This window comes from Malurus melanocephalus, unplaced genomic scaffold (genome assembly GCF_030028575.1).
Source record: "Malurus melanocephalus ecotype Western Australia unplaced genomic scaffold, MMel_1.1 scaffold_29, whole genome shotgun sequence".
Classification (NCBI taxonomy): Eukaryota; Metazoa; Chordata; class Aves; order Passeriformes; family Maluridae; genus Malurus; species Malurus melanocephalus.
In genome coordinates, this window is record NW_026623261.1 from 932,920 (window position 1) to 959,004 (window position 26,085).

Genomic DNA, 26,085 nt, shown 5'->3' on the forward strand with positions numbered 1-26,085 from the left:
TCAAGATCTGGCTTCTAATATTCTGAAATMTGTAGAAATGCAGCTCCTAGATTGCTAATACAAGCACAAAATTACCATTCCTGTGCTGTGACTAGTTTTGCTATGAACAGATAAACAGCGCTATAGTCCTTAGTATCTGTGTCCTTTGTTTTAGGGTCAACTTTAAYAACTTACACTCTTTTATTTCAACAATTCTGCTGTTAAGGCTCTGTATGATACTTCTGCCTGCCCTCAACAGTGAAATGAGTTAAACAGCTCTTCAGATATCTGTGTAACTATTAAGATTGCAACTCATGATTTTTCAGTAGAAGATGATAATCCTACAGTGTTGTGTTTGAGAGACAGCCAGTCAAGGATGCAAGAATTTCAGGACAGTACTAAGAGCTAGTCCTCCCTTTTGGTAAAGACAGGAAGCTGTTTTACAATTTTTTAAAAAATTCCTTCAGTGAAGTTCAATTAAATTGCAAACATATCAGAGATTGTTACTGATAAAATGTAGTTTTATTAAATTATAAATTCTGTAACAAAAACAAGACAGATCAAGAAAGACCTCAAAAAACAAAACTACAAGGACTAGATGGCAAAGCCAGTGAAAAAGCCATGGAGAGTGTAAGGATTTGCAACACAAGTTAACAGCATTTTTACATTTCCATTGAAAGAAGGTAAATGATTGCTCTTTTCTAGTAAAAACACATTTTAACTCCAAACTCACATCTATTTTCTCACATTAAATTAAGCATCCTGCTCACACCCAACACCTTGCCTGATTCCACATTGCTTTAGTGTTCTTTTCATACATCAATCCATGCAGAAAGTAGTAAGACACTTAATGCAACAGTCAGATAATGAAGACAATTCAAGTTGTACAGTAGATATACATTGGCCAAAAAGGGATAGAGTATCTTCAAGGGGAAAATACTACAAAATAAACACAAAACATTTTCAAGAAAACTGGGCATTGCTAAACAGCTTTCAAACCATTAACAGGACAACCCAGTTTCCTAGAGTTAGAGTCTTCCAGCTGAGACATGTTAAGAGACTTAAGTTAAAACAGGCCAAATCTGTTTCTCCCCCTCACCCCACCCTCCCACCAAACAAGCTGCTAGGTTTGGGTGCAATGCCAATGTAGACAGAAAATTTACAGAAAATTACAACCGAGTTGTTTCTTTTTGTTTTTTTGCATGGCTCTAGATTTAAACTTCAGTGACTGTGCACTGTCCATCTGGCCTTCTAGATCTTACACTTGTGTTTGCCACCCCACCCCCTGCCCCTGGTCTATCTGCTCCTGGCTGGCTTGCACTGGCATTCAAATGTCTCTGTTGACCAGAGGATGGGTGTTGCTGAAGGTGGGCAGACACATCCTCACTGTCACTGCTGGCATCTGATTCGGTCTCCTCAACAGAGGTGTCGGGGGCTGCCACCCTACCAGAAGATGATGATTCGTGGTCTTCCTCTCCCTCTCCCCTGTGACTCCTTTCAGCCATACTGTCTCCATTTATTTGCAAGTGGGCAAAAGAGTTCTCTAGAGAATTGCTTGCATCAGGTGACGGTGTTGAAGGGCTCATGAGCTGACCATCTAGTGCTGGCAGGGGCCTCACAGAAATGGAWGCTAGAGGCTGCACAGCTGCAGCCCCTGGAGTCAGTGTGCTGTCTGCACCGTCAGCGGAGCTCTCTCGTGCCAGGTTGACAGTGTTGGTGTCACAGTCCAGCCTCAGCCCAGCCACTCCCTTCTTTGGTATGTCTATTATGTCCCGTTTTATTTTTCTGCGACGTCCATGTTCATTTCTTCTATACTGAACCATATTTTCAAGGTCTGCTACGTATAAAAAGCCAGCAATTAGCATTTCAGTGCTCTTTTTACCCTTGGAAAAGGCATCTTCCAGCTCTCTGCTGGTACGTTCATCATACTGCCACCAGCCATTTCTACCTTCATAGTACCAGGCATACTCTCCATTGCCTCTGCTAGCTGCCTTGAGTTCTTCAGGTGACAATAAGGTTGGCTTRTCAAGAAAATCCTCTGGAATCTCCTGCCGGCAGAGTGCACATCGTTTCCCAAGCCAAGAAGCTCCCTTCACACACAGATAGCAGAAAACATGTTTACAAGGCAGACTTACTGGATGGACACACGTTTGCAGACAGATAGCGCACTCAGGGACWGGCAGGGAAGGTGCTGCATTGGTACATGACTCGTTTGTCTTCCTATTTGTGGGAAGCATGTTGATYGAATGATCTATTTCACCACAGCCAGCCATCCTGCACAGGACCAAAGAGATTTAAATCAGTTTATTAAGTGTCACATCACATTTGACCTCAAAATCCACAGAATGAGATGTTTASCTCAAATTAAGTTACCATTTATGAAGCTCAAATCAAAGAAATTGATAGGTTAACATTCTATKTCCTGAGGTGATAGACAGAACTGAGTACTCAGAAAATTCCTTTTGCTAATCACCAATCTTTAATCTGTTGAATTTTCAGSATGTTAACATACCAAGTTAGAAAACAAATTTTGGAGTTTCCTCTGTTCATTCTCTGAAGTAGTGTTGATTAATGAACCTTCAGCTAACCRGTTACTTTGGTGCCTCCTCAGGAAATTGAAAGAAATTACGGTTCTTTCCTCAAGAGGTGACCTGGCTGCAAACTGAAATTAAACAACCACTCTTCAGACTACAAGTGATCATCTGTTTGATTAAGGGACTGCCTGAATAGTACCTCAGACTAGGGTTACACAGTAGAAAATATGCCTGACAGCAGCTCCTGGCTGAAGTGTTCCCCCATTCTGTTTCTTAGTTGCCATGCACGATGGTACACTATCCCTGGAACTGGGCTCAGAACAACCACAGGCTGCAGCAAGAACCAGATTTGAAAGCTGAAGTGGCCTTTTCAAAAGATAACTTGGATTCCTTTTTCTTAAATACCAAGCGAACTCCCTGATACATGTGAGAGCCTCTCGAAAAGAATCACTGCAGACCAGTAGAAGCAGCAGTGTATTGCAGAAGACATGCAACTCTGACTTGACTGGCTTGTGAAGTCATTGCCTTTACTTTCTCTGGCCATATCTCATTGCTGTCATTAAAGATGATTTTGTAACTGTAAGAGAATGGGGAATGCAAAACTGCGTCACTTTGGCGTTGTGGAGGATTTAAGTAGTTGAAAAATTCTAGCCTAAATATRCAAATGCCTTCTCAACTACGTTTTTGCCATGGCAATCTTTCACGGTCTGTTTCATGGTAATTTTCCTTTTATTTATTAACAATCAAAAACACACACCAGATACCAAATGAGGGAGAAGAATGGGCTTTGGGGAATGGGGCCTAAAAAGGTGCCCTTTTTTCATTTAAAGTCACCAAGGAACTTCAAGACTGATATTCAACAAAACAGCCTTTCAGTGAGAGTAGTCTTTATTGTATGGGCAGCTAGGAATAGTTCATGCAAAACTACCACAAACATGTGGGTCAAAAGGGACCTTAGGAGGTCATGTAGTCCAGTCTCCTGCTCTACATGGCACCAACACTGGATTAGATCTGGCTTTGTCTAGCTGTTTTTTTTTTTTTTTGAAACCTGCAAGGATGGAGATACCACAGGCTTCCTGGACATACACATTTCCAGCAAAATATGTTACCTCAAGAGGAAATGCCTAGTATTACTGTAAAAGCCTCCACTGCTTAAAAAATCTTAAAAATATATGCTCGGATTAAAAAAAAAAATTATGCTTCAGTATCTATATTTATCCTTACAATAGTATATTATGTGTTGTTTACGTAAAATATTATTTTCCTATGCTGTCTGTTCCCTTCTATCACTATAATTTCCTCTTGAAAGACCAATGCCTCTTTAATCCTTTTTTCATCAAATAATTCTTTTAAAAGCTTTACAGCTCAAATACTTTCCCCTGAAGTAGCACATAATTGTATCCACCTATATTTCAGTTTCATATCTAAATTTCTTTTTTAGTGATTAATGACAAATCTGCATAATAGTTCTTAAATCAGCATGCCAGATACAGACACAGCATTACCTACCAGCTGGTAACTGTGTTTTTACTGCACAGCACATATCTGTGAGATCCATTCTAACAACGCAGTGAACAAGTTGGTTTTTGGAAGCCTCACACACTTCTGCGGATGTATTTTGCAATAGATTTTTACAGCAAATATAGGGATTTATACCAAGAAACTTATTAGAAAAAGGGGAGATGAAAATCTACTGAGATTTCAGAATACCGACAAACASAACCCAGCCATTATTTCACAACAGAAGAGGTGAAAAGAAATCCATTCATTGATCAATTTGTGCTAACCSTGGCTGGGATAAAGGATCTGAATTTTCAAGTGTCCCCACGAGATACTACAGTGCAAAAAGGCACAGCAGCAGAGATTTTTACTTCCATGCTACAGTTTTACAAAAGGATGCTCCTCCCTGAATAGCCTTTATAAAGTTATTCTTTTTCAGAGTGAAAGAAAAGATTAAAACAACCTGTAGGTAACTTCTGTACAAGTCACGTACCATAATTAAGATTTTGGATGTGATTAAAATGCAATGCAAGGATTAAAAAGGCAATGCACTTTGACAAACCMAATTCTGATACAGTGAGCTAAACTGACGACAGTTTACCCTGAGGTAAACTAAAAGAAGAATTAAAAGTTCTCATATGGTTCACTGAAAGCAAAGCAAAATATGCTCACATTTGAACTGTGCTCAATAGATCATCCATTAATTTAAGCAATTTTTGATTCCTTACTAGATCAAGATAATAATGCAGGATATGAAATGGAGTAAAAGCCTTTTCTTGAAATTCCTATTTGATTTTTAATGACTGAGGAAAATTTTATGCATAAAATGAATAGAGCTGGAGGARCAAACCCTTATCTCTAGAAGTGCTACCACGGAACATAAAACTCTTATAAGATAAACACAACTGCAGTTGCATGTGCTCAGAATGCAGGACAATCATGCACTTGAMGTTTTCTCTCAACGACACTGACGTTGTCTCACTACTTTTTTTTTTTAAGCATGATCCTAATTAATCTTTTTTTTTTGTTTACCTTTTTAATATCAAATCTAGGTCACAGAGTTTCTTTATAAGCTGGTGGGAGGATGTACATAGATGTAGGTTTTTACTGAAGAAGTAATCCTTCAGAACTGAGGACAAACATAAAGGACTGCTATTCTGCTATCTTATGGCTGTGGAACTACTTCCARTATTTCATTAAGAATTAAACAAAACTGATCACACAGTATTTTTCCTGAAATTATGAGTAATATTTTATAACAAGGTTCAGTCAAAACAGGCTTTATATCAGAACTATTCTCAAACAGGAAAGCTCTATTTTCTGGGGAACTGGATTCCCTTTAAGACACTTCTGGCATCATGGAAAATTATATTCTTGACTACTGAGGCTAAAAATTAATTCATCTCAAGAAAAAAATGCTAAGAATAATTTTATTTTAAGCATTTAGATACTGAATTCAGGTATAAATCAGGGAACAATAAGAACCTGAACTCCGCATTTTAACGTAAATAGAGCCTAAAAGGAATTAGTCCAAAATCTTGCCAGATCCCAGCTYTTGTGGTTTGTATTTTTAATATTAAATAATACGTTTAATTTCTAAGCTAAGAGGCCTTCATTAATGCATGAAGTATGGAAGAGGTGATGTGTAATAACAACTACATGAAAAGACCCCAGGCCTTCTTGGACTCTAATGGAAGAAAAAGTAAATTCACACAAAACTACTTCAAATTCCAGGTCAAATTCCAGCTGCAACTAAGCAGTCCATCAAGGAGATGATACGTTTAAGTTCATAAACAAAACAACGGCTTACTTTTTCTGAATAATTTCTACTGAAGCATGCCACAAGACTGAAAAGTCCTCTCTTCAGATATCTCCAGCTAGGATGGCAGGTCCTCCTTCGCAAGGCTGGCTCATTCCTGACTCGTCCTGCCAATGGTACACTACAGTRTTTCAGCTTCTCTGCAAACTAACAGAAAGCAAATAACACCACCATTACAATGTTGTTCAGAGCTACGAGCAAGCAAGCATGGTTCTGTTACAGAAAAGAAATTACTATGCTTTTATTTATATGATGCAAGCTATTTTCAATAAAACTATCATAGGACTTCTGGGGTTTTTTTTACAATCATCAGTTTTGATGCACAGTTTCTATTTTTATGTCTGGCTTAACAACTCATTTTTYATGCATTATAAAAGGCAATTATTTTTGGCTATAGAAAGTTAATTGCTCATTTCCACACAGTGACCATGTACACAAAAGGAGAAATCAAGTCCAAAGTTAGGAGCTTGTTATGTTTATGCAAATTTAACCTCTAATAAGTGATTCCTTATATTTAGAAAACTAATGAAGTCACAATAGCTTCCGACATCTGTTTGTTAAACTATCTGTATCATCCCATTCCGAAGGACCATCTAGCCATGTTTCTTGTCTTGACAGGGGCTAGTATCAGATGCTTGAGGAAACAGTGCGTGTGAACAGCTGATTTCCCCCAGGTCTTCTCCGTATTTCAAGCAGAAATCTGCCTTTTCATATTTTGAGTCTCAGAGCCTTGAATCCTTGTCATCTTTTACAGAGACCATTGCCTTCATTTAATGAATGAACATCGGAACCGCTCAGCACTTTCTTCTTTATAAATCTACACATGTATGTCCTCATAAGAGCTTATAAACAAACTCTATGACCTAAATTTGATAYGTAAGGTAAACAAACAACAACAAAAACTAATTAGGACCTTCATTTATTTCTCTAAAATGTCCTGATGGGCTCCAAGGTTCAATAGTGGAAAGAATGCATATGATCTCTAAAGAAGAGAACAAAGATGCAACTCAGTCTCCAGACCTCAGAGGTAATATACCCCTCTTCAAGCTAGCAGATAATGTCAGTCAAAATACGTTAGGTGAATGCTAYCAACCAGAATCTGAGTCATTTCACAAATACATAATAATAACTAAATGCCTAACAAATACCTAAAAAGGTCCGACAGTAGGTAAGTAGGAATCTACAAACTCAGAGAGAGAAGGGAGACATCTCTGTTGCATTCTCACGTTCTAAACAGGAAGGTCTTGACCTAAAAGAACCACTTTCAGGGAGCCCTCTGTAAAAAGATTAATGAGCCACAGAGTCACATCTTCCTTCTGGTCTATAGCTTTCTGGATGATTCTTAAACATTTTGAGCTATAGTTTCCAGTTGCTGCAAAACATTACATATAGGAATGATTTAAAGCAGACCTAAGAACGTCACCTCTGATTTCAATTTGTTCAAGAAGTGAACAATTTCAGCAAAAATACAGCACAGAGCAGACATGCAAGAGTTGAGTAAAATCAAGGTGTGGTAAGTCCCTGAAAGAATATGGAGCACTATGGTGTTCTGTGCTATAGCCCTACACCAAATGATCAAACATTTATCATTATCAGTGTWCAGATGACTTCAGTGTATGAAGCATTACTCAAATACGTGATTTTCTTTACAGCTGAGCTCCGTGTAACATTCCATGCAGCTATTTTTATAATGATTTCCAAAAGAAAACTGCAAAAATTAACAGGCCTATCCACACCTTTTCTCCTCTCATAGTTCTAGCAGCTTTCCTTTCTTCACACATCAATCTAAAACCAAGAGCTGCAATCGCGTTAGAATTGTGGCTCCACTAATTCACAGAGACAAGATACTATGTTTTCTATGATCAAAGAGACAGCTGCAACAAGCTTGATGCTTTGGGTGTGGTGTTCAGTCCTTCATCTTGGGAGCTGGCTTTCTGTTATTTCAATAGGTATCACCTGAAGTCTTTTATCTACTACCTCTCACAATTCCACTACTAGAGGTAGCACATTATAAAAAATGCTATGTGGAGATGGCAGAAAAAGGTTGGGTCAGTTCTGGGAGATTTCTTAGGAAATAAAAATGCATGTACATATTCAAGGTATGTAATTATGCCTAGAAGAATYCAAGGAAGGTGTAATTACAGGATTGTGGTAAGGCAACTTTCCAATTGCTGCAAAGGTCCTGAAAAGAACTAGTTCACACACTGACATCAGGTAACCTCTACGTTTCATGACATTGTTATTTATTTCATAAGCCAGTCTTAAAATTTCTACTGAATGGACTGACAAACACTTGTGGTTACACACKCACCCCTTCTTGGATGATGACTCCTCCTTTGAAGACAACTGGGTAAGACGTGTGTTCTATACATAGCAATTAATTTTCTCTTTTTCCTGTAGTATGAGGAGTTACGCTATCTGCAGCAACTTACAGGTATCCCTTCCTAAACCCCTGCATCCCATCACACACTGATTTTGTAATTTTAAAGATGCAAGAGATGGAAGAACAATGCCACTGATCAGGAGGAAGAATTCAAACTGGGCAACATCCCCATCCAAACTGAGGCTCAGCCAGCATGGTACTGTTCTCTTTGTCCCCTTGAAAGTCTCTCACGATGCTTGCCAGGAGAAGTCACGTCAACTTTTTCCACACTTTATGATTTTGAAGTGGTAGACTTCCTACCAGRCTTATCTCCCAAATTGACTTCAGGTTCTGCTTAACAATCTTAAGCTTTTACTAGGCAAAGATGGAATGAAACCATTTCTTGTCAATTCAGTCAACTGCTCATTAAATTATGAGACCCAGTAAATTATCAGGCCCAGCACAGTTTTTTCCCCTTATGTCTTTGGAAAAAAAACCCAGTAGCAATTACAAAAAAGGTCCAACATACAAAGGAACAAAAAACACACCCAAACCAAAACCAGAAAGATATGTATTGGGGAAGCCAGCTCCTATATAGTAACAAAGAGTTTCCTACAGTGTTAAGCTTCATCCATGAGTAAAATCTTGACTTTTTAAAAACAATTGCAAAACACTGGTAAATTAAACTAACACCAGCCAAACACRACTATCTGAGTCCTACTTCAAATGACAGAAATCTCCCAAACTCTGCAACTCCATACACGTTACCCTAAAAAAGTTATCACAAATTCATTTCCCCCCTTGAAAACTCAGCAGTTATAGTATTAATTCACAAGAGTAAATGCTCTTCTGTAATTAAACAGTTGGATTTTTTTTCCATCAAGCTCTTTAATTTTTAACTCAACTAGGGGGCAGGAGGGGAAAAAGATCCCTAGAATTCTGCCCTTCCCTGCAAGTCACCCTAAGCTACACAATGTGGGAAGAAAGAAAGTGGCTGTTTTATTTAATAGAAAAAAAATCACTCTCCTGCCTGAAAAGTCTGCTACTGTCAATACAGTACCAGCTCCAGCTACTGAGTCTTATCAGATATGTTTAAAATTGTCCATGGCACTGGATAGCACAACAGATAAATAACCTCACTGTTTCCTGTGCTTGCCTCCCTTTTAGTATCTATTTCTTAAACTTAGAATATTCTCAGGAATTGCTGATTGTGATAAGGCTCTTCACGTTGCCTGTCATTATATCTTTGGCTATTGCACATTATTAAACCCCCAACATTTATACATTCATTTGGAACTGAATCATAGAAGAATAGTGAAGTGCAGAAGAGTCAGCCATTTCAGTATTAAAACGCTACATGTATTGAAAATGAGGGTGTTCCCTATGCTAAAGTTGGAGCACTGATCTTGAATTTTGAGCATGTATCCTATTTCAATCTATTTAATAAAGAAAATATTAACTTCTGACTCAAAATCAAGAATGTGCAAAAATGAAGCAGAAACTGGTTCATCTTAAGTTATCAATGCTTTAGAAGCTAAATACGTACAGGGACATATCTTTGTGYGTATATATAGACTTGATTAACACGCACAGAAGAGAGGAAAAAAATCAATTTCAGCATGAAGGTTTTTCCAAGGGCCCACTATTCAATAGGCTATAAAAAGGCTGCAGTTCTAGCTCTCTAAATAAATGACAATTCAATTGCATCTAAATTGATGCAATATATTTTGAAGGAAACAAGAACAAACTTTTTCTTTCACTCACTACAGATTTTTGCACTATAACAATTTAAACAACTGGCACTTCAGTACACTTGCAAAGAAATCACAGTATAAAGCATACAAGACTATAAAGCAAGTGCTCGAAAAGACATCCACTATTTAAGATTTACTCACAATTACCAAATGAAGATTCAGACTTCGCCATGTCTTCAGTGCTATTACACACTGTAATTTTTGGTATCGCGTTTTYAGAGATGCTTCAGAATCTATTTTTAAGTAGCCCACCATCCAGAGGCAGCAGCTAACAAAGCAAGAAAGTCTGGATTTTTTGTATTAGCAACCTGACAGAAGCAAAACCTTATGAAGCTCTGCTCCCTACTCCTCCTTGAAATCATACCAGTAACAAAACCCACAGCCTTTCTCAGGCATATCACTGAAAAGCTGTACTAAGATTAAAAGCCCCACAATTTTTGTTTAACTATTTCACCAGTCCGATTGTCTTGTTCGTACAAAAACCTTGCATTTACTTAGTATTTTACAACGATTTTTCAGTGGCAGCAACACGTACTGCTTCAAGAGCAGGACCCGTTTTCACATATCACGTCCCCTCTCAACATTCCGAAGGGGTGAAATGCTAACRCTTGAGCGGAGGCCGTCAAGCACAAAGAAACAAAAGCAGTTCCATTAGGAACCCTTAGTTAGTTCAGTCTGGATGCTCCGCGCTGCGCTCCCGTGACCGCCCGTGCGACTCTGCTCAGCCGCCGGCGGCAGTGACCGAGGCCGGCCGGGCACAGCGGTGACATCCACGGGGCGAAGTGACACACGAAAGCMCTGCACATCGCCCTGGGAATTAGAGCGCTGCGCCGGCTGGGCCAGGGGATTCCGCCACGCGTGACGCCGACACGGATAATGCTCCTGACCTATTTAACTGCCCAGCACACCGAAACTCCCGAGTCACAGAACCAYAGAATCAATTAGGTTGGAAAAGACCTGCGGGATCATGGAGTCCAGCCCCAGCCCGAGCCCGGTTCGGCACTCCGCGCGCACCTCGCTCCGCACCGGCGCCGCCTCCTGCAGACACACGGCTCCGCGGATGGGGCCCTGGCCCGGCCGTGGGGCCCGACAGGAGAGAGCGGGCAGCTCTGCCGGCGTTCCCGGCTCTCCGTCCCAGCCTCTCCGTGCGGGGCCTGGGGAAGGGCTCCCGGGCAGGGCTCCGCCGCCGCGGCCCCGACACCCGGCACGTGACCCCGCAGGAGGGGCGGCGACGGGCGACACCCCCCACCCTCCCGGCAGCCAAAACAATACCGGGCAGGGCTCTGCCAGCCCGGCGGCCGCCCCTCGCTCGGCTCGGCTCGGCTCGGCTCAACACAGCGCAGCCGGCCTTTTGTTTCACGGCGCTCACCCGCTCGGGGAGGCCGCGGCGCCCGCTCCGGCTCGATCCCCACCCCGCCGGCGGCATGAGGGGCGAGGGGAGGCAACGCTGCCYCTGCCCCGGGCAGCCGCGCAGGGGGCGCTGTCGGAGCGGCCTTTGGTGGCCGAGGCCGCCTCCACCACCTCCTTCACCCGGCAGCTTCACCTCGCGCTCACCCGCGGCGGCGGGGGGACTCACCCGCCGAGCCGGGGGGACTCACCCGCCGGGCCGGCCCGCGCCGCTCCGCTCCGCTGCGCTCGGCTCTCAGCTCCGCTCGGCCCCGCTCGGCTCCGCTCCGCTCCGCCCGCCGCCACCTGCCGCTCCCTCCGGCCCCGCCGCCGGGACCGCGGGACGCGCCGACGTCACGCGCGGGCCGGGGCGGCCGAACGCGCCACTGTGACGCCGCCGCGGCGGGGGCGGGGCCTGGGGGCGGGGCGGGGCGGACCGTGCGCGGCGCGGGGGCGGGGGCGGGGCCGCGCGCGTGATGCCGCGGGGTGGCCCCGCCCCCAACGCACGGCGGTGTCATGGCGGCGCCATGGAGTACCGGCGCGGACCCCGGGCTGAGGGTGAGGGGCAGCGACCGGGGGCCGCGGCTCTGGCGAGTGCTCTGCAGGGACACCTGCCAGGCGCTCGGGGGACCCGCCTCACAACCGGGGGCCTCTGCCCGCCCTTCTCGGTCCCTCTGCCCCGGTCGTGCCTCCTTGTGGCGGGCTGAACGCCAGGTGCCCTCTAAAGCCACCCTGGCACTGCCCTCCTCAGCTTGGCAGGAGAAGGGGAATATAATGAAAGGCTCGTGGGTCGAGATCAGGGCACGACGAGATCACTCATTAATTGCTGTCATAGGCAAAAGGATCTTGACGTAGGGAAATTAATTTAGTACCAGTCAAATCAGAGCAGGATCATGACAAGTAAACCCAAATGTTAAAACATCATCATTGCCTCCTCTTCTTTCCAGGCTGATTTTTGGCTTCGCGCTCCTGATTTTCGGGGCGMAGCCCTTCGGGAACAGACTGCTCCAGCGGGTGTCCTCTACAGGGTCACAAGTCCWGCCAGCAAACCTGCTCTGGTGTGGGCTCATCTCACTGGTCCTGCAGGAGCCTGCTCCAGTGAGGATTTCCACAGGGTCACAGCCTCCTTTGGGCACTCACCCACTCCGGTGTGGGGTGCTCCATGGGCTGCAGGTGGATCTCTGCTCCCCTTGGACCTCCATGGGCTGCAGGTGGATCTGTGCTTCCCTTGGACCTCCATGGGCTGCAGGGACACAGCTGCCTCACCATGGTCTGCTCCAGGGGCTGCAGGGGAATCTCAGCTCTGATGCCTGGAGCTGTGTTTGGGTGGCTGCAGAAGTCTGGCTGGTCACCCACAGGCGGAGATGGACCTGGATGCTACCCCCCTGATGTGACTGCAGGGGGACAGACTGTCCCAAAGTGGAGCTGCTCCTGTAGATGAGGTGCAGGAAGGAGACCTGTGCTGTCTGCTGTTGTTAATTGAGAAGCCTGCTATATTAAATTTTTTCATAAACCAGGATGGGAAACAATCATCCACACATCATTTAGGCTGGAATGGTGTTAATTTAGATGGGGGGAGAGGGGCTGTGTGTCCAGGTAGTCATCGCACATAAATGGAAAATTAAATGTTTCAACATGACTRCAGGTGCAAACTGTCTAGCCAAGGGCTTGTTAAACCTAAGGATGCTGTTTGGCTGCTCTTTTTGAATTTCAATCCCAGAAGTCACAAGCATCAGAAAACATAAGAGATTAAAACTCTAAAAATACTGATTTCTAAGTGTAATCAGGAATACTAAAAATTGCATTTGGTTAAATCACTTATTATTTTCTAAAAGCCTAGAAAAGCCTACCCAAAATTAGCGCTGGTTTTAATAAACGTGACATGTTTGCATCCAAGGACAAGCATTTACATGGTAACCTAAGTTCTATTTAGAGAGTTCCGTGTGAGGCTCAGTCAAAGAATAAAGGTTAGAGAAAAGGAAAGGTCTCTTACTGGCAGTGTGTGCTCAGCAACAATAGCCTTAATCCTTTACTGAACCAGACCTTGATCCTGTGGAAGCTATTGAGGCCAAATTCCTGTCGGTTTCTGTTAGAATCTGACCTAAAAAAGGAAAGCAGGCTTGTGCTCTTAAGGSATCTAAAGAGTTCAAGTAAAGCTACTCTCACTCCATGCAGCTTTGTAAGAAAAGCAACACCTTGGAAGACTGTACTTAGTGAAAAAGACGTCTGTGGCTGTGTATGGATAGGCTTGTGAGTTTCACTGCAGCTGCAGATGGACTGAGAAAATGTGCTTGTGAATGAAAGATTTTATTTTACACCCCATAAGTTATGGAGCAAATGTATCAGACAGTGCCAAAGACAGTAACCAAAAAATTGAATCCATAGCACCTTACAAGACTAAGGTAATAARGCTCATGAAGGTATTTAGTTGAATAGATTGCAATAAGGGGATCAGTTCTAGAAACAGTATACCTTCTAAAATGTTCCTTGCATGGTTATCAGTCCTTATTACCAGCTCTTATTTCAGTCAGAATGGATATAATTTAAACATCTTTGTTGTGATTCTGTTTTTGTCATGGACACAACCTATCCATCCCACTGATGACTTTCTTTAGGCCTTTTACTTTGTGCCTGTCTTATAATTGAAGGTACCTCACTTGTATCTTTTCTTCATCTATTTGCTTCACATTTCTGTTGTGTGCTTTTGTGTTTTATTGTTGTCTACAATGTTGTCACTGTGAAATTTATGTCTTTTGCTCACAACTAAATTATTAATTAATACAGTGTTTTGAAAAGTAAAGATTCACCAGGCTAATTCTTAAAAGACACCACTTCCTCTGCTAAGTGTCTACAGTCCCAGCATTAAGATTTTGCTGATGCTTTGATGATGGAGAACTATTAACCCATACGTTCAGTGTTTCTATTTATAAAGTATTTTATCCTGCTTCTTCAAATCTACATGATACTATATAAATCTTTGCAGATGTGCCAACATCTTATATTCATCAAGAGCTCAACCCTTGCTGCACTTGGTGCATCTGAGGTGAGAAAAGCAGTTTCCTTCTGCTGTGGTTTTGAGACACTTTATATCAAAGCAATTGGGGAAGTTGGTGTGGAGAACCTCAGAACTGCTGCAAGTTTCACTAACAGCAAAGGAGTGGATGATTTTTGGTATCATGCCCATTCCACACTCCTGCACCTYCACCAAACCCTCTGTAAAGAATAGAGAAGGTGTAAAGTTGGCAGTGCACTGCACTTGGCTCCTCCATGCAGGGAGCCAGAGAGGGGCTGAGAATCGAGTTCCAGTGTGTAAATACACTAAAGGCAAATCTTGATTTTGCTTGAGTGGCCCATTCCTTTCATGAACCCTCTATTGCTTGTCACTCACTGCATTCCTTTTCCTCTAAGCTGTCCTAAAGCAAGAGATGCCCATGTTGCACTGCCATTTTCATTGAAGTAATGAATTTCTTACAGTCACTGAAGACTAAGATACACAAATTTTCCAGGATTCTTTCTTTTTGTAAAATGATATTTCTGWTTTTTTACAGTCCAAAACACAAGCTTATCCATTGCGCTATAAGTGTTTTAAGTTGGCATCAGTGASACAAAATGACATTCGCTTGAACTCTCTTGAAACAACTGCAATTGCAGTTGTGCTGATGATGTATGAAATGTAAGTTGATAGATAGGATTCCACCATTTCAGTCTGCAAGTTTGTTTTTTTTTTTTTTTTTTCATTTTGGCTATATAGGAACTGCAGAGGTTTATACCTGTTTCAGCAATCTACATTTACAGTCCTGCTGCCCTGTAGCTAAACTGATTTCCAGTTGCTATTTGTAGATTCAGAACAAAGAGTCAGTTAAAGGCCAAATTGATGTATGGAAATGCAACTACCCTGCCTCATGTAATATCTGTATTTTGCTTACATAATCTAGATATATAGTAACTTCTGCCAAAAATGCTGTTATTTAACAGCTTTGGAAGGATTGTGCTGGTTAGTCATGAGAACAATCCCATTTTGCTTTAAAAACAGGAAGCTGAATGATGCTGAGGAGGAGGAGTGGGAGAAGAGGAGCTCAGGGCGAGTTCTTTTTCTCAGTTCTCTCAATCTGTTACTTTTGCTGTATCTGTACCCATTCTATCTGTGAACTCCTGAGGAGAGATCCTGATTCTTTTGCTTTCATTTAGTGGCATTAAAAAATTCCACTCAGCATACAAAACAAATTTATTTTATTGCCCYACTTGGCAGGCAAGGTAACATTTTCTTCTGCCAATAAGTAAACATTGACTTTTTCCATTATCCCAGCTGTCAAAATCATATCACAGTATATGTTGCTGTGGGATTGAAGTCATCCATATGGTGATGCAGACAAGCAGAAAAATTCCACCACAAAACAGTTATTGCATTACAATGCACTGTGTTTAAATCTTTTTGTTTTCCARGCAGAGAGTTTGCAGGATTAAAGCCTTCTTTTCCCAGCAGCAAATCTYGTGCCTTAGTCTCATCATCACTAGAATCTCTTTCTCTTTGACATCTTCCCCATCAACCAGGGGAGGAACTAACCTCATAAATAATATTTGGGGATCTTCAGAATCATGATGTTTGCAAAGATTACAAGGTTAGATTTTGTGTTGCTTTTAAATTTTGCCTCAAGTTTTACATCTGTAGGACTTAAAGTAGCTTACAACTACACATAAAATGTCAGTCTTAGCTATGAGGCAGGCTTTATGTTAACTTYATTAAAGCTGATATTTTTGCATCATCATACATCTTCAGAAATGAAATATTGAAAACTAGCTGGAGTGACAAGATTCTTGATATATGGAAAAACTATTAATCACAAGGAGGGGGTAGTGCATTCATACTATATTTTGTTTTTGTRAAAGGAAAGCAAATTAAAAGAATAAGTTRTTGTCATCTTCATCTTTYRTTTTAAGAAATAGTGAATGAGAAATTGCAATTTCCTTTTGTATCACTAGATGGTATATGGTAACTGTGGGGAAGCTGAGCTCCTAAAAAAATTTTGATAGACTGTAGGTACTGCTGTCTCTCCTGATCCACTGTTGCACTAACCAGACTCCAGGCTTGTAGAAGGAATGCCTGCAAAGCTGTTCCTGACACCTAAAGCTGCTGCTTGTTGTACCAAACCCCTGGTCCTRTTGCAGGCAGTGACAAAATGTACTGAGTGCTTCAGTGCTCGTGTTTTCTGGGAAACTGTGCAGTACTTAGGCCTCAAACTCAGGATTACATTTCTGAAAAGAACACTATTAAAATGCTTGAAAACACCCACACTTTATTTGAAAGTTAGCAAAGTCTTCAAACATCATGGATCAGACCCTCAGAGCTACCCGCAGGTGAGTGCTTGGAAGGTGTAAAAGTCCTTATGGAGACAGACCCAGTGGCAGTTTAGGTTTGTCATTTTAGTTATAATAATATGAACTACCATGTAGTTCCCATGCAAGGACCTACTTTTACACTAGAGGGCATATTTTTATTTTCTCAGGTAATATTTTTGAATGCTACATTATCACAATCAAAACAGCATCTCCTACAACAATTTTATATAAATTTAAAAATATGCTAGTGTAAAGTGTTTGCTAGTATTTTATAAAAGAACTAATTTTATGCTCTTTCATTTGGATTAACAGTTCAGCAACTTGAATCGAGCTATTTCAATGTAGTTGCTGTAGTCCATGACACTGTAGTTAGAAAATTATCACTTCAAAATTAAAACTTCCCTGGTTGAGTCTGTCCTCTAGGCTTTACTTGTGCAAAAAAGGTGTTATAAGCAAAATTTATAGACACAATTCCACAGTTAAATCTTATTTCTCCAGTTCCAGAGGACCCCAAAATTTCTTACTACTTTTTAGAAAAAAGCAGTGTCCAAAACTACTTTGCTGTTCGGTGGTTTGTGCTTTTTGCATTCTCTTGGTCTCTTGTGTACTTAGACTCTGTTGCTTTCTGGGTGAGAGCCCCATTATGATGGGCAGTATCATCTGAAGCTTTCATAACAGTTTCTCAAGGTGTCACCAGTTTCCACAGCAGCAGGAAATGTTGTGGAGGAGAACTCAGTGTACAGGGCTCTGTTCTGCACTTTTTGACCCTGCTGGGCCTTTACTCCCCTTATTCTTCTCCCTAGTGTGTGGCAGGTTCCTTGGGAGGAAGGGAGTGAGGAGCAGAACCATACCATGTGATGTGTAATCCCCCAGCATTGCACCAAGGCAGCAAATGAGGAGAGCATCTCTTTCTATGGCTTCACCAGACTTTTCTCCATCAAGAAGAAAAAAAAAAAACAATGGAGTTGTTATTGGTAYATGGTAAAATCTTGGAAGGAAATTAATTTCAATCAATGCTTACATAATCATTATAATTACAATTTTGATGACTGTCACCTCTAAAAGCCACACAGAGTGAGACAGTTAACACAAGGTGATTTTGCAGATGGAAGAAATACTATCACTTGCTTTTGCATGTGTTTAATAAAGTGTTCTGAGACAGTATGGACAGTATGGACAGTATGACAGCATAACAGAGAAATTAGTGGTGTGAAACTCTGAGCTGACAGGARTTGGTTGAGAATTTGAAGCATTAGTCAGTAAAGCGGTGCTGCCTGTTATATCTTAGAGTTTAATTAACTACTTCAATAAGGGAAAATAGCATCCATAAGCTGATAGAAGCAYGTTCAGTATAGTTTGCCAAATAAATAATACAGTCAAAATTTAATAATTCTGATAGCCCCCAGGCCAGTACTTACACACAACCTTGCATTTTGCGAGTAGTTTCATTAGATCCATTGRGATAGACTGCCCAAATGAGTATCTGTGTGTTTTAATTCCCTGCTACCTGCAACCTGCTTGAGCTGGCCCAGTGTGTGCGTGGAAAGTTTTATRCCTTCTCCTATAGAAGGGAATGGTTTGAAAACATGACAGTGCAATTAACCCCACTGTAGATCTTCTCTGGGTGAAAAGGAGTGACAAATCTACAAATCCTGGTTTAATTTGCTGCCAGRCTGGTTTAGGAATGGCATGAGCAGGCTGCCCTGTTAACGCCATTTATCAGGAAGAGGTGCTCCAAGAGAAGATAAATGACTTGTAATCTCAGAGGAGAAGGGGTGCATTTTCTGCAGCCTRGAGTGCAATGCCCTTTCCTTCTGTATGCTTAATCCCTTAACTTCAGCCATTTCCTGCTCATGCTAATAGTCCTAGTTGTTCTGATTGAGTTCCCATCAGTTCTGTGGATTTCATAGGATGACAAARATTAGCTGGAACAATACTATATTCCCTCTCTGGACCCAAATGAAGAGAGCAGGCAAAGGAAAATGGAAGGCAGGAAASGAAAATTCACAAAAGGATCACAGTACTTTTGGGATCCCAAATTTGCCAGCTCAGTGGTCATTTTAACTACTTGTGAGATAGATTATAATACTGATCTGTTTCACAGGGACCTTATGAGGATTCATTAGTTACAGTCCTTTRAAAATGGAAAGTACAAAATTGTATTATTCTGCTGACACCATACATCTCTCCAGGTTCCTAAGTGTCAGCAGAGGACTCTCCGGSATTTTCAAATTGCACTTACTTACCATTTATTGTGCATAAAATAAATGATTACATCTATTATATATGCTTGTGTTTATATCTGCTTGGATTTTCTTTGCTGCATTTTTTTTCTTTTTAGTTTGGTTGATAGGATCTCAAGATGAAATTAATTTCTTCAGTTTGTGCTGAGGCTACCCTGGGGATGACTCACCTGAGCCTTTGTGTGCACCAGTGCGTGTTACCAGTCTCACTGGAATTTAAAAGTGCTGTTCCAGGGCTTCTTGTTGTKTGAATTGGGTCTCTTGGTACATCTGTAATGTTAGCTTGGAATTTGTTTGTGGTTAAGGTCTGTTTTATAATCCTGAAAAKCTTCTGATGTATTAATGCATCATTAATTTTCATGAGTGTATATTCTGTTAAAGGGTTAAGGTAAATAGATCAGGCATTTTGTTATTTCATTTGAAGTTTTCACATGAGCTACATAACTAGAAGTGTTCTAATTATGTGGAGCATTGAAAGCTGCAGGAAAAAGCAATGGAGTAAGATGTTCTTGCTTCTTGGCTTCCAGCAATGCTGATAGAGGGTTTCATGTTAGAAGCAGATGAGGAGTCTCAGTTCACCACCCTTCCTGGTTTTGAGTAGGATGTCACTTTGGRCTCAATTCTGGTTGTTTTTCTTGCTGGGTAGCATTTAGCTCTAGAATTAGTTTCACTGATTTCAGTAAATTTGTTTCAGTTATATGATGATCACTTTTACTGTTATCCTCTCCCCAGGAATTGATGTTAGGTTTTCTTTTGGTTTGTTTGTTTTTTTGTTGTTTTGTTTTTTGTTTTTTTTTTTTTTTTTTTTTTTTCAATTCTGGTGAAGGAAATGTCTATACTATTTCCAGTAGCTTTGAAACAAGCTCTGGAAAAATCTCACTTTTGCATGTCTCCATTTTGTGTCAACATTGGGCACCACTGACTTTAGCTGTGTATTACCTAATGCTACARAGACACACTCACAGCCAGTAGAGCTCAGTGCCATTCCGTGGAGTTCAGCAGGATTTCAGCTACTCACATCAGCAATGAGTAATGTGTAGCCTTTAAAGTATACGAGTATGTGATCAGCAAGATGAGTAGGTTGTATCTGCCAATCGTATAAATTCATGGATTTATATGAGGGTTGAATTTATGGCATTTATTTACCGGTGGCCTCATGGCTGCCCCCATTACTCATTTTGAGCAGGATGCTGGAACTGTGTTATTCCACTGATCCTGGATTGAATCCTAGATTCACTGCTGTTGTTAGACCATATAACTCCTTGAGTTCCAATGAAGTGAAACTGGGTTACACCATCCACATATTCATTTGTATGATTTCATCCGAGACTCCAACACAAATGGACAGTGAAAGAAAGTTGAAGCAGTATGTAACGGCTTAAAGAGTGAGCAGTAAGGCTAGAAAAATTAATATGTATGAATGCATGAATGAGTGAACTTAATTCTGATTCATATTAAAAGCTCTGTAAGGCTGTAGATTTCAAAGATGAGGCAGCACATTTTGTAAAAGACATAGTGCACTTGGTTTGAGGAAAGCTGAATGAATTTGTACTTCCATTTGCATGTCCATGGTGTCAAAGGTATCTATGGGTTTTTAGCGAATTGTGCAGTTGTGTGCATCCTCACATGTACAGATGAAGGTACATCATGCTTTGCATTGTGGCACATTTCTGTGATGCTCAGGCCCAGCACTAGGCCCAGCAGATAGTGTAGGTTCAGGTAAATTAGTTCTGGTAGTTTTGGTTCAGCTTGACATGATATCAACTAAYTATGKTGGTGGAGCAATTATTTGCACCATSTAGCTTGCTACACCTCATTACTCCCACCTCGGTTTCTAGTATGCTGTAAAATGACAGCAGGAGGGATAAATTGMAGAACTCTGCAGGGGAAGCTGAAAGCTTTGCAAGCTTTGCAGAGGAATTTTCAGGACTCAGGGTATCTGGACAGATGTGGTAGACAGTTAGGGATTGCTGGGTAAGTGCAGAAGCTGGATATTTCTGCTGAAAAGGTTAGCAGTGGTATGATTWTTCATTTTGTAGTTTTAGTCTCGGATATTATCAGGCTTTATTCTTCAGTGAGGCAGATAGTATCTATCATCATTCCTCTTTGATTAGCTGAAGAGCTGCTCAATCTTCTTTAGGATTGCTAGATTCTATGGCGTTGTTTTATTATTATCTCCAACAATGGGATAGAAAGCTCTTGTAACTAAAATAAGGCTGGGAGAAAACCTTCAGCTTTATGGAACAAGAACTTACAMAGGAACAGTCTTTGGCTGATCACTCAGCTAAAATGAAGTAGGCAGTCAAGAATCTCTTTGGAAAAAATGAAAACCCATATTAGAGAGGGGCCTGGGCTGATAGCAGACTGAAAAAGGCAAAGAAGAAAGGACTTGTATTTTAAACTCATTTAAAATTGTTAACTTTGTTTGGAGCAGACAAACCATCCAGCTATGACAGCTTAAGAGCTGATGCTCTTTGCTGAGTGCCCCTAACTGTCTTTGTATAAACTTTTAAAACACAAGGAACAGGTCAAAGCTAGGTCACGCTGGGAGACTCAATGAGTATTAAATACACTTCAGCCTCTCTATCTGTCTACAGATATACCACCCATTTAAATTTGTGGAAATGTAAGTAGGATTCAGGTGTCTGTGTATATGTGTCTTGAGCCTCCTAAGATGCTTGTAGGGTTTCTGAGACACCCACATGGGGCTGGTACATCTAACACAGAGCCTTTGGGATGCCCATAACTCTCTGCAGTGGTAACTGAACTCCAGGCAGTTCCATGGCAATCCATGAGATGTTCAGGAAGCTGCACTGAGCTCCTGGGGAGTACGGTCAGAAGAGCTGCTGGATCAACTCAATTTGCCCCAGAGTGATTCAGGAGGCAGGCAACAACCATGCATCATTTCAGATATGACACAAGCCTTACAGGAGATGTGCCCTTTTTGACTTTCTTCTTGGAAGTAAGCATAGGCTTTATGTGGAATGAAAAGTGCTCCTGGACACCTACCTTTGGACAACTGCATTACACCCACTGCTGTATTCACCAATTTTCTGTTGCAAAATCAGGATTTTAGACACCTTATCTGTGCAGACACCTCCACAGAAACAGTGAAAGTTGGGCGTGGTTATCTCAGTTTGAACCTTGTCGTTGACCCCAGCCCTGAAACAGAGAGATCGTACAGAGAGTTTTATTTGGCCAAGGAGTTGTGCTCCATCAGGTTACTCAAGCAGCTCTTTCTTGCTGTGGATTGCTCTTGCCTGTGCCCAAGCATCCRTGTGTTGGTAGAATCCAAAACTTGTAAGGGCAGCTGTGAGCAAAAGAGAGGCTGTTGCACTAGTCAAGGCTRCAAAGGCTTTTGTGTCCTGACAGCAAATTCTGAAGAATTGGATCCCATTAGCTTACATTTGTGTTCTTTTCAATATAGGAGGTATACATGGAAATTCCTATTGTGTGATGATAGCAAAGAGAACACGTATCCAAGGACACCAAGATTTTAATCTTTCTGATGTGCTTYTGTGTGTAGTAAGGTGGAGTATTGCCATAATAGAATAATTACCATAATATTCTTTAACAATGGGAGTCTCACTGATAGCTGAGCATATTTAAATGAGGGTATGTAATTTCTCGTGATGCAGTRAAAGACAGCATTGTTGTCTGTCAGTATCCATAACTTCACAGGTAATTGCAGCTATGTATGAGCCATGCTCTTGTTTGATTGAATTTGTTTACCCAATAATTGAAGGCTTATTGTAGTATAATTATAATGGTAGTATGCTGTGTTATTTCTGAACAATGGAAAASTAAAGGCTGAAGGGTATCCAGTGGAACAAACTACCTCCTGCATGCAAATAAATTGTCCAGTTGCTGTTATAAACAAGAAGCATTGTGTTCTGCCAGACTTGCAACAAAGAAATCATTATATGTCTGGCCTGTGTGTTGARGAACAATGATCTCTATTTCCAAAATTAAAACCATAATTAACCTATTATTATGAGTCCACAACACAAGAATGAAGAAAATGATAGTGTTAGGCCCCTCTGAGTCTCAGATCCCCAATTAGCAACCCCTGAATCAGTGGTTCAAATTTTTCCCATATGAAGATTGCTTCATGCCTGACTCTCTGTTGGTTATGGAGGCATCACCCTATGGTCTGAGTCACTGAAATGCTTCTCTCATTACCTGCCTGCTATGCAGGACATTGCTAAGAAAGGCAAAGTCTTATTGGGATGTACCTCAAATGTCTTGGGAAGCAACTTAGGCTCTATTAATTTCTGGAACCTAGAAAATGATATGGGAGTCCTCTCACTGGTAAACAGTGGTTACAGAATTTTTATTTTTTTTTTAGCTAATAAAAATAGGCTGAGATCACTGCTCATGCCCTTCTTCAGGGTTACATTTCACTTTCCTTCGGGTATTGCTGGGAGTCTTGGTCTTGATCATTCTGTCTAAATAGAATTGTGGAAAATAGAGTAAAAACAGATAAAGGTGACATTTCAAGATTTCTACCACAAAGTAAGCTCTCTAAATTACAACTGTGAATATACCAATGTGTGTGTATGTAAGTGTTTGTTCACATCCTTATTACTGTCAGATGTTAAGGCCGAGATCTTCATAAGTCTCATGTTTTATATGTGTTATTAAAGCATTATTGAATTTAAAATTAAGWCATCATACAGATCGTCTGGAGACAGTGGCAAATAGTAAAAGTCAGTAAAATGTCTCTGGATAGATCTTCAGTATCGCCTAGGCTTCTGCAGAAAATGAGTGAGAGCACTGCAGCTAAAGAATTTACTATGCTGTTTAAGCTGGCTGACAGTGCAAAAGCAATTTCAGATTTTGAAATACAAAACTGCAGTGAGTCAGAAAATACAGAGAACAATTTTAATATGACTCACTCACATTCTATCTCCAGGTTTCAGGCTGAAGCTGACTGCGCAGTCTGGAATACCCTGCATGGGTAGGGTCAGAACAAAAGCCAGGTCATTAGGTTTTTCTCTTTGCAGTGGAGACTTTGAGGACAAAACATGATCCAGAGCAAGAAATCAAGAAGGTGCAGGTGAAATATATTTATTACATATTATTGTGACCAAATTTCCTATCCCATTAGTAGATCATGTAGCTTCATTCTTCCTCTACACATTTGTTTTATCTGCCTCCTGTAGTGTCTTTGAAAGGGCTCCTTCAAGCACTGCTTTCCTCAAACGGCCCCATCCTTGGGCTCAGATCAGTTCAGCAGCCACATCACTTTCTGCCCTGCACACCTGTGTTTTGCTGGTGAGCAGATACAATGCTACTCAGGTGCTGAGGCYGGTGTCAAAGAGATCTCAAACCAGCTTTTTTTTCAGTGGATGTTCCTTTGCTTCCTGGCCGCGTGATCCTTGTTGCCTTAATATGCATGGTGTAAATCGGAACATTCGCAGAATAGAAATGCTGCTCTGCTCTGGTGTTGATGCTCCAAACTGGGACACTCATCTGTGAGCCCAGCTGTCTGCTAGTCCAGTGAAATGTCACTGTCCTGGATCCTGGTATGTGGCATAGAGGTCTGTCCCTGTCCCTTTGCATGTGTTTGTTTGACATCCAGGTTACAGCATACRCATGAAATGAATCCCTTGCTTGGGTGGACATAGACATTGATGCACACATCTGGAGATTCAGTCCAAAAATTCACTTAATTCTGACTGCATTAGATAACTCTTTGCYCTGCTTTCTGAGGATCTTTGATCTTGTTTTCAGGATACCCTTGGAGTGGGAGGACTATTTCGATATCGGGAAAAATATCTTGATGTGTAACAGGAAAGGAAGGAGTTGGATTTCCAACCTAGGATTTACAGAAAATCCAAGACAGACAATTTTTATTGATTTGTGTGTAGTGTGTATATGTGTATCTTCCGATATGAGAATCAACATTCTCAAAATCTCATCCATCTTCCTAAAGAGGAACTCCTGTCCCTGCTTTGCCATAGGCCATGGGCTCATATGCCCAATGTCACTGGGGGATTGCACACTGAGATGAGTGCCAGGGGGACTGGTGGACCAGTGATGTGAGTGTGCTCCCTTGCTTATATCTCCCTTCCCACCCACTCTTGCTGGAGTAACCCCCAGTTCTCAGCTGCCATCTGCACTCAAATCCATGCTGGAGAAGCTTTCCCTGAGCTGGACAGGGCTGCAGCATGTGTGGCACATGGGATGTACAGTTCAGCTGCTTTGGTCATCAACGGGGTGGGTCCTCTAGAGACTGCCTGGGTAGCCTCATACATCATGTTAGTGGGGGTTTCTTCCAAGCAGTGATGTAAAACCACAATCCTGTCTGCTAACAGCTGCTGCTGATCTGGAAGTACATCTTCTGTGTGGAAAAAGTGGTGTCCTAAGGATTTAAGAAATAATAAATTGTTTTCTGCACCATTCCTCCCTCCAAAAATATGAAGATGAATTAAAAATTTTAAGTTTAGAAAGTAAAGCAAGTTAGTCAATGAGCAGCAAAAATGAAGAAACCAGTTTTCCTTTGGCTTTGTGTCCTTGGGCCCCAGCCCTCCTCTTTTCCCTCAGTGACCCTGCCTTTGCTTCTTGTACCCCCAGCACCTTTGCAGACAAGTCTAGAAGTCTGGACATGCTGACTGGCAGTTCAGGTTCTGTCTGTTGAATGCTTGCCTTATACACACTTAATTGTTTTTTTCCACCCTAAATTAGGGTGAAACTGGCCATCAAGGTGGAAATTTGCTAGGACAACTCATTACCAGTTTCCCAGCACGATAGCACAAGTTTTTTTCTTCTAAGAAAAATGATAACATCTATGTTTTGCATTTTCTTCCGAATTAGGAGGCTTCAGTGTTTCTTTGTATCCCTGGGAAACAAGGAGAGTAAATTTTGTTTGGAGAAGAGTAGGAAAGGTGTTATTGTTGTCTAAATGAATGAATGAGGGAGCTAGGGATGGGAACACGGATATGCTGAGAAAGGGTAAAATTAGAATCTGGCTACGGATGGGATGGAARGGGTATGTTAGTTTTAGTGCTGGGAGTTTTGGGCTTTGGGATTTTTTTTGCTAAATGCCCTCTGTGAGGTATATTGTTTAGTATATCCAGAAAGGGAAAAAAATGTACAAGAGAAAGAATTATTTATTTCTGTTTCCTTCTGCTGATTCCCATTTGTGGCCATATCCCTCTCATCCTTG

The 26,085-nt window shown here is 41.4% G+C and overlaps 1 protein-coding gene across 7 annotated transcripts; it reads right to left on the reverse strand.

Moving 5' to 3' along the window:
* Positions 1-1,159: 1,159 nt before the first annotated feature.
* Positions 1,160-11,703, reverse strand: RNF146 (ring finger protein 146). Of its 7 annotated transcripts, none has more exons than XM_057363595.1 (3): positions 11,547-11,703; positions 5,824-5,979; positions 1,160-2,253 (listed from the first exon to the last, which is right to left on the reverse strand). In XM_057363595.1, the coding sequence occupies exon 3, from the start codon at positions 2,250-2,252 to the stop codon at positions 1,194-1,196; it is 1,059 nt and encodes a 352-aa protein (XP_057219578.1). In that variant the 5' UTR covers position 2,253; positions 5,824-5,979; positions 11,547-11,703; the 3' UTR covers positions 1,160-1,193. The 7 variants fall into 7 exon arrangements, with proteins under 7 accessions (XP_057219578.1, XP_057219581.1, XP_057219579.1 ...); XM_057363598.1 differs by having other exon boundaries at positions 11,525-11,703; XM_057363596.1 differs by lacking the exon at positions 11,547-11,703 and adding an exon at positions 10,963-11,136.
* Between the last annotated feature and the right edge of the window lie 14,382 nt (positions 11,704-26,085).